Source organism: Miniopterus natalensis, chromosome 18, assembly GCF_054644295.1.
Source record: "Miniopterus natalensis isolate mMinNat1 chromosome 18, mMinNat1.hap1, whole genome shotgun sequence".
Classification (NCBI taxonomy): domain Eukaryota; kingdom Metazoa; phylum Chordata; class Mammalia; order Chiroptera; family Miniopteridae; genus Miniopterus; species Miniopterus natalensis.
The window spans coordinates 41,928,768-41,936,830 of record NC_142098.1 but is presented as its reverse complement, the minus strand read 5'-3'; the positions used below and the strand labels follow the sequence as shown (position 1 = coordinate 41,936,830).

Genomic DNA, 8,063 nt, shown 5'->3' with positions numbered 1-8,063 from the left:
ATGTTTCTGAGTTTATTTTTTCATTATTTCATGTCACTTCCACAGGTCTCGCCCAAGTCGGACCGGGTTTCTGTTTCTGCAGAGCTTTCTGAATGGAAAATACACGACAGCTGTTGTACCAGCGGTTGGTGCTCACCCTTCAGCAGATTTCAGAATATCAACTTGTCTCCCTAACATCTTCCAGCAATAGCCTTGTCAGTTATTTGGGGACTTGGTCCATTGGATGAAATCGGGGAACACACAGGCTCTGGGGCCAGAGATGAAGTCTAAACCCCGACGGGAGTGCGCCTAAAGGCCTGTGCGAAGTGCCCACACCCTTCGGGGTCTCCTCCGCCCGAGCTTGCAAGCACCCCAGTTGAGACGTCAACCAGGTTAGAATGGGGTCTGCACTTCCCCCCGACACCCCTAGTGGGCCCCTCCAGATGCGACCTCAGATCCCACGTGACTCCGCTGACTTGAAGCACAACTCTTCAAGGAGGAAAAGAATTGACCAGGTCGCCTCAAGAAAACAGGAATAAAGAGAACCTGGAGCTTTCTTCAAAATAAGGGACGATCTTGGAAATTTGGGGGTCTCTTATAAGGACACCACAGCCCACTGCAGAAGGCCAGATGGGATGAATGCCCAGGGATGGGGTTCAACCAAGCAGGTGGAGAGCGGAGGGGGGGACCCCTAGAAATGACATTATTGGGAGTCAGGGGAGCACACAAGCAAATGGCATGAGGGCGTTTCATTAGTGCGTTGGAACGTCACTAGGTCAGTCAAGGGGAGAACCAGAAAGGGCACCTGTGCCAGGGGCCAGCCTCATCACACCGGTGCAGCTGGTCATCCGGGTGGGGTGCTCACAGCCTGTTTAGGGCGATGTTCAAGCAGCAGAAAAATACGGTTCTAATCATTTACAACAGTGCGTCCATCTGCTGCATTAGAAGCATCTAAAATAACAGAAAACTCAACCGAAAAATCTGGGCGCATCCCTTTTGGAAACACCCAAAGGCCTTCCCTGGAGCTTCCGTGAGCCCCTCCCCAGCGTCCCTCCCCCGCCCCGGGGGGCCCTCAGCTCCTGGAAGGGGCGCAGCGCCCCCCAAAGGTCAGATGCAGGGAAAACTACATTTCCCAGAGGAGCTGCGCGCCCCGCCCGGAGACGCCGACGGAAGGGGCGGAACTTGCCCGTCTGGAAGGGGCGGAACTCCCGGGACCGGGGTGGCTGCTCCGCGGTCGCGTGGCGGGTCGGTGGGCACCGAGCGGGGTTGGGACAGCGAGGCGGCCACGCCCGCGCCGCCGTGGGACCTGGCGGACGGTTGGCTGAGCCCGTGGGGCCCCGGCGCCCACGCGAGGGCCGATGGCGGCGCCGATGTCACCGGCGCAGGTGAGTGGACCGGGGCCCAGGTCCCTCGCCCGCTCTGGAGCGCGGGGTCCGGGGACCCCTTGCCTTGCCTCGTCCCGTCCGGGCCGTGGCGTCCCGGGTCCCCGGGATGGGGTCCCTCTCGGCTCCGCGCCGCCGTCTGGCCGGGGGCTACCTGGGGTGGCGCGTTGCAGGGAGAGACGCCGCGCGCCGGGGAGCCTCCTGCGGGTCCCCCGGCGCCCCTGACCCTGGCCGTGACCTTGAGCAAGCCCCTTGCTGCCTTGAGCCTGTTTCCTCGGGTATAAAATAGGGATACCGGCAGTGTCTCGTCTGGATTGAGGAAACTAGAAGGGACCCGTGGGTGCCGTGCGCCCCGCAGTGCCCAGCGCGGGGCAGCGTTTCCACGGAGACGCCTTCCCAGGCCGGCGGCCTCTACAGAAGAGGCTGGGTCGGGCAGGGGCGGGAGTAGCGTCTTGGGACTGCAGCCACTCGAGGGTAGAAAAGGTGACAGGCAGCTGGAAGCCAAGGCCATGGAATTTACCTTTCTGTTTACAGTGCGTGGAACTGGCTTCCCACTGACAGTAGCGAATCCATTTTCCTGTTCAGGACATTCAGTTGTATTTCAAGAGTGAGCCCATGGAAAGGGTCACCAATGAGCCCTGGCCGGTGTAGCTCAGTACTTAGAGCGTCGGTCACACACCCAAGGGTCATGGGCTCAATTCCCGGTCAAGGGCATGTACCTACCTTGCAGGTTTGTCCCAGACCGGTTGGGGCCCGAGAGGGAGGTGACGAAGTGATGTGTGGATGTTTCTTTCTCTCTCTCTCATGGGAACACCATCATCCTGTCTTCTCCACTCAGTTCCCTGGGAGAGGACTTTCTCTCAGCCACAACTGCATTATGTCCAAAGGCCACATTCTTCCTCCCCTTTGAGCCCGGCACAGAGCTCGGCCCTCAGGAGACTTGCAGTGATTCAGGCCTGGCTCCCCTCTGCACCTTCACCAGTGACTGAGTGACAGGCTCTGATCTCACCCAACAACCCCAAGGCACATGATGATACTGTGTTTGACTTTCCAGGCACCAGTGACCTTCAAGGATGTGTTTGTGACCTTCACCCAGGAGGAGTGGGAATTGCTGGACCTGGCTCAGAGGACCCTGTACCAGAAGGTAATGCTGCAGACCTGCAGGCTCCTGGTCTCACTGGGTAAGTACTCACTCCTTGTCCCTGTGAGGGACCCCAATATTGATTTCTGGCTGGTCAAGATGATCACAGAAGCCACCTTCTCTCTGTTCCACAGCCCCTGCAGTTTCCTGGTCCCTCCTCCTCCTGCCTGATCTGTGTCTGCATCAGGGATTGTTGGGATAGAAACAATGCCCCTCTGCACTCGAACCCTCCCCCCAGGGCCCAGCACACTCAGGCCTCAGTCTGAGGTCTGTATCCCAGACTCCACAGGAGGGGACGTGACTGGCCCAGCCTGGTTTGGAGAAGTGTCCCCAGTTAGCAAAGCTGTGGGTGATGGGGTGTTCTCAGAAGAGAGGGTGAGTTAGCAGACTCCCACGTGACATTTGTCATCAGTGCCACCCAGAGGTCTTCTAAACAACACAATCTTGATATAAAGGCCCTTGGTGTGTACACGATCATCTCGTTTCCTGAGGCCTGGGCCACATGGGAGATGATTTAGAAAGTGCGTAGGAATGTCATGAGATGACATGAGTGGACGTCCTGCTAAAGCCAGTCCTTCTGCCTTCTCTGTCTGGCATGCTGGTTGTTGTCAAGAGAAAGTCTCGCCAATGCTGAGTCTTTTATGTCACCAAATTGTGACTAATTACTCTTTTCAACAGAGCAAGCAGCTTCCAGCTCACAGTCCTCAGCTTCTGCATGAGCTCACTGGGACTTAGTGGCACTGTTTTGATTTCATTGTTGTGTTTTGATGGTAACTTTCCATTGTGGGGCATGAAACCAACCTTTCTTGTTTGCCAGAGAAAAAGAGGGTACTCTAAGAAAATAAAACGTGGGTGAGTTTGAAGAGACACCATCAGTAATGACAGCACAGTGTGGGTGCTGGGAAAGTTGGCATCATTCTCAGGTGAATTATGATGAATTGCAGAAGGAACTTTCCGGTCTCTGTTGAGATGTACTTGACAGCATATAACAGAATCACATGAAGGTTCTCTCTGCTCCTCTCCCCGGACCAGGCATCTGCCGCACCCTGGCAGGGATGGTGGAGGCTGCGGCAGTGACTGAGGCAGCAGGTGCCCTTGCTCAGCCCTCTCCTCCCACGCAGGATTACCAGCTTTCTCTTCAGAAGGAGGAGACTTCCACCAGCAGTTTTCAGTCTTCTCTGGGTACCCGAACCCTGGGGAGGTTTCACAGATACTGATGCCTGAGCCTCACCACAAGAGGTTGTGTTTCTTTTGGGTGAGGTTGGAATCTGGTGTCCCGAGGAGGTTCTGAAGCATGGGGTGTCTGAAAACCTGTGGGTTCACCTTCCTTGCATCCTGTGGCTGTGTGGGAAAGTGATGTGCACCTGAAGCACCGTGGCACCAACTGCTGAAGTTCAAGGGCAGACAGCACCACTCTCCACAACAGTTGCAGCCTGAGTAGGATTTGTGTCCACATTACAAGCCATTTTCTTTACTTTGGGACCAGCTTTATTCACGGTCTTATCCCTGCTGTGAGGTCCCAGATAGGTGGCGAGATTTCATTCTTGTCTGCAGAACACCCATATCTGGTTTCTTTCTCCACAACAGGGCATCCAGTTCCCAAGCCAGAGCTGACCCACCTGCTGGAGCACGGGCAGGAGCTGTGGAGGGTGAGGAGAGGCCTCTCACAGAGCACCTGTCCAGGTAGGGGCCAACAGGTGGGCTCATGGCAGCCCTCAGAATACCACTGCCTCTGAACTTCTGTGTGAAACTCTCAGTGACTTCTTCATCAGGACCCAGCTCAGAGACACCCCATCTAGGAAGGTGACCTCTTTTTCTTCCCAGTGTTGTCAGGTGCCACGTGCTGATACAGCACCAAGAGACATCAACATCAATTCTAGGGGCACGTTCCTAGTCCCCCCAGTGTTATCAGAACTGCTCTCCCTCCCCTTCTTTGGACTATGAGGAGGGGTCTCCACTCCAGGTCTTCTGTCCCCTGGTCCAGCCCACTGTCCAGATTTTCCCTTTAATGGTGTCAAGGGTACAAGGACCATAAAAAGTCACTGGAATCCTAGGTTATAAAGACGTGAAAACACAGCAAATACCAGGGTGGTATTTTCACCCTCACTCGCCCGCTAAAGAGTGTTGCCTGTGCTTCCTCTGTGTTGTGTCATTAAACGTCTTCCTGTCCTGGATTTTCTTCAGGTGATGGAGCAGAACTTCAGAACAGACAGCCAAGCACTGCTCAGCTGGTTTTGCATGAGGGAGCCTTGCTTCCGGGAAGCCTGACTCCGGGATCGACAAGGGACTCCCAGCTGGAGCAAGCCAGGGATTGGGAAGAGCTTTTGGAAATGAGGCCAGAGAAAGACCCCTGCAAGGAGACCCATCCTGGGAAAATGAGGCTTGAAGATGACCGTCTGGGGACAGATGACAGTCTGCCCTCCAAGTTGTTGCAGGACAGACTCTCCAGGGGAGATATTCTCCATGAAGGTGACCCAGAGGGAGGAGGGAAACGCCTCCGGATCCAGGCGGGGAGTAGCCTCTACAGATGCAAGCAGTGCGGGAAAGGTTTCAGCAGGAAGTGGTACCTTGCCCGCCACCAGCGGGTTCACACCGGCATGAAGCCCTATGAGTGCAACGCGTGTGGGAAGGCCTTCAGCCAGAGCTCCACCCTTATCCGGCACTACCTCATCCACACTGGGGAGAAGCCCTACGCCTGCTCCGAGTGCGGGAAGGCCTTCAAGCGCAGGTCCTACCTGGTGCAGCACCACCCGATCCACACCGGGGAGAAGCCCTACGCCTGCGGCCAGTGCCGGAAGGCCTTCAGCCACCGCTCCACCTTCATTCGGCACAACAGGACCCACAGCGGGGAAAGACCCTTTGCGTGCAAAGAATGTGAGAAGTCATTCAGCATCCGTGCGCACCTGGTCCAGCACTATGCGGTGCACGGCGGCGCGAAGCCACATGAGTGCGCGGCCTGCGGCAAGGCCTTCCGGTGCAGCGCGTGCACACCGGGGAGAGGCCCTACGCGTGCGCACAGTGCGGGAAAGCCTTCCACCGCAGCACGTACCTGCTGCAGCACTCGGTCATCCACACCGGGGAGACGCCCTACCAGTGCAGCCATTGCGCCAAGGCCTTCAAACGCCGGTCCCACCTCCTGCAGCACCAGCGGGTCCACACCTGAGCCGGGCCTGAAGAAAGGCCTCACCCACTGCTTTTCCGTGGCCCACTGCAGGAAAATACCCTTCAGTGCACAGAATGCGGGAGAGGGCTTTTGTCAGCTCTGGAGCACAGGAGCAGTCCCCTTGGGGAGAAGCGCTCTGGATGCAGTGAATGTATCTTGGGCGGCAGCTCAGCTGGCCCTCATTGGGCAGGGACACCCTAGCAGAGAAAGAGCAGGCGTGTCACCAGTGGGTCCACTTGCGTCCACACCAGAGAATTTCCTGGGAAGAGTATAACCACTAAGGACAGTCTTTAGCCGATTATTGTTCCACTTACTGATGCATCATCTTGTATGTGCCCTGACCAGGGATGGAGCCGTCAGCTTGGGTGTACGGGGAGGGTACTTGAACCAACCGAGCTACCAGGCCAGGGCCAATTCATTGCTCTTGACACTCGTTTTTTTAAATTTTCATCTGAGCATATGTTTTTATTGATGTTTAGAGGGGGAGAGAGTCATCCATGTGAGACACACTGATCAGTTGCCTCCAGTACAAGCCGTGGCCAGGGGATCGAACCCAGACCTAGGTAGGTGCCCCGGCGGGAGGTCCAGCCAGCAGCTGTGTGGTGCCTGGGATGACGCGCCCACAGACTGAGGCGCCCAGCCGAGGCGGGGACACTTCTGAGACTCACGCACGTCCTGTTGCTCAGGCCGAGGTGGGGACACTTCTGAGACTGGGCTCGTGCTGTCGCTCAGGCCGAGGCGGGGACACTTCTGAGACTCTGCGCTGGTCCTGCCGCTCGTCAGGACCCTCGTAACAACCCGTGGCCCCCAGGAGCCCAGCCCGAAGCCCGCGGGCGCCTCCTCACTGCGCCGCGCAGCTGCCGCCCCCGGTCTCCTCCGAGGCTCTGGCCAGGCCGGTCCCGCCTGCAGCTGCCCCCACACCGCCTCTCAGAAATGGGGACCCCGGCCCGGTGGGGCGTGGCTCAGCGGTTGACCGTCTACCCAGGATCCAGGTGATCCGGGTTCAATTCCCCGTCAGGGCACGTGCCCGGGGTTTTGGGCTCCATCCCCAGTCCGGGGCGTGCAGGAGGCGGCTGATTAATGACTCTCATCACTGATGTTTCTCTCTCTAACCCTCTCCTTTCCTCTCTCTGAAATCAATAAAGATATATTTTTTAAAAAAGAAGAAAAGAAATGGGGACCCCGCCCGCGAAGGCCCGGGCCCTGGAGGCAGGAGCTTGGGCGCCAGCGGCCGGCCGCAGGCCCTCGGCAGGGCCCGGGGCCCGTGGGCGGGGTCCGCAGGGGCGAGCGCGCGGAGGCCGGAGCCCAAGCGCGGGAGGGGTCGGGCGGGCCGCAGGTCCCGCAGCACCCCCGCCACCAGGCCGCACCCCGCCCCGCACCCCCGCAGCCTGGAGGCGCCACCCGCCCTTCGCGGCTCCAGTTACCTCAGCCAAGGGCCTCCCCGCGGCGGCGCCAGGTCCCCGCGCACCACGGCCCGCGGAGCCCCGGAGCCCGCCGCCAGGCGCATGGTCTTCTGGGTAACGTAGCGCCCGCTCGCCCCGCCCCTTCGCCACGCCCCCTTCCCCGCCCCGCCCCCTGAACTCTCCGGGGTTAGGAGCCTCGAGTCCTCGCGATAAACCACAAATTAAAACCACATCAAAGCGGGCCCTGCCCAGGTGGCCGTTGGTCAGTGCCCTGCGACCACACCAAGGTCGCCGGTTCAAGCCCCACTCAGGGCAAACGCAAGAATCAACCGATGAACGTGTAACTAAGTGGGTAACAAAGGTGTCCCGCCCGCCCCCCTCTAAAAATCAATTTAAAAAAAATTTAAAACACATCAAAGTAGTCAGGATGCACAAAAAATAAACTCAAAATGGATTCAAGACCTGAAACCATTAGACTCCTACAAGAAAACAGGCAGTAAACTCTCTGACATGGAGCTTAGCAATGTTTTTTTCAGTATGTCTCCCCAGACCAGGGTAACAAAAGCAAAAATAAAAAAATGGGATGACATCAAACTAAAAAGATTTCCCACAGCAAAGGAAACCAACAAAACAAAAAGTAACTACTGAATAGAAGATAGTTGCAAGCAATATATCTAATAAGGGTTAATATCCGAAATTTATAAAGCACTTATACAACCCAACAACAAAAATCTGATTATAAAATGGACACAGGCTCTGGCCGGTTTGCCTCAGTGGTTGGAGTGTTGGCCCTCAGACTGAAGGGTCTTGGGTTCGACCCCCAGCCTGGTCCTGGTGCCAACCAATTGATGTGTCTCTCTCACACCGATGCTTCTCTCTCTCCCTTCCACTCTCTGAAAAGTCCTCAGGTGAGGATTTAAAAAAAAAAAAAAAAAATGGACACAGGACCTGTGAAGACATTTCTCCAAGGAGGGCATGCAGATGGCCAACAGACA

General features: G+C 56.9%; 1 protein-coding gene across 1 annotated transcript; it reads left to right on the top strand.

The window, feature by feature from the left end:
* Positions 1 to 1,279: 1,279 nt before the first annotated feature.
* Positions 1,280 to 6,325, top strand: LOC107539416 (zinc finger protein 550-like). Its single transcript, XM_016215907.2, is given in 5 exon segments — positions 1,280 to 1,364; positions 2,416 to 2,542; positions 4,090 to 4,185; positions 4,687 to 5,478; positions 5,481 to 6,325. Coding segments are annotated over 5 exon segments (1,227 nt in total). The 5' UTR covers positions 1,280 to 1,337; the 3' UTR covers positions 5,666 to 6,325.
* Positions 6,326 to 8,063: the final 1,738 nt, after the last annotated feature.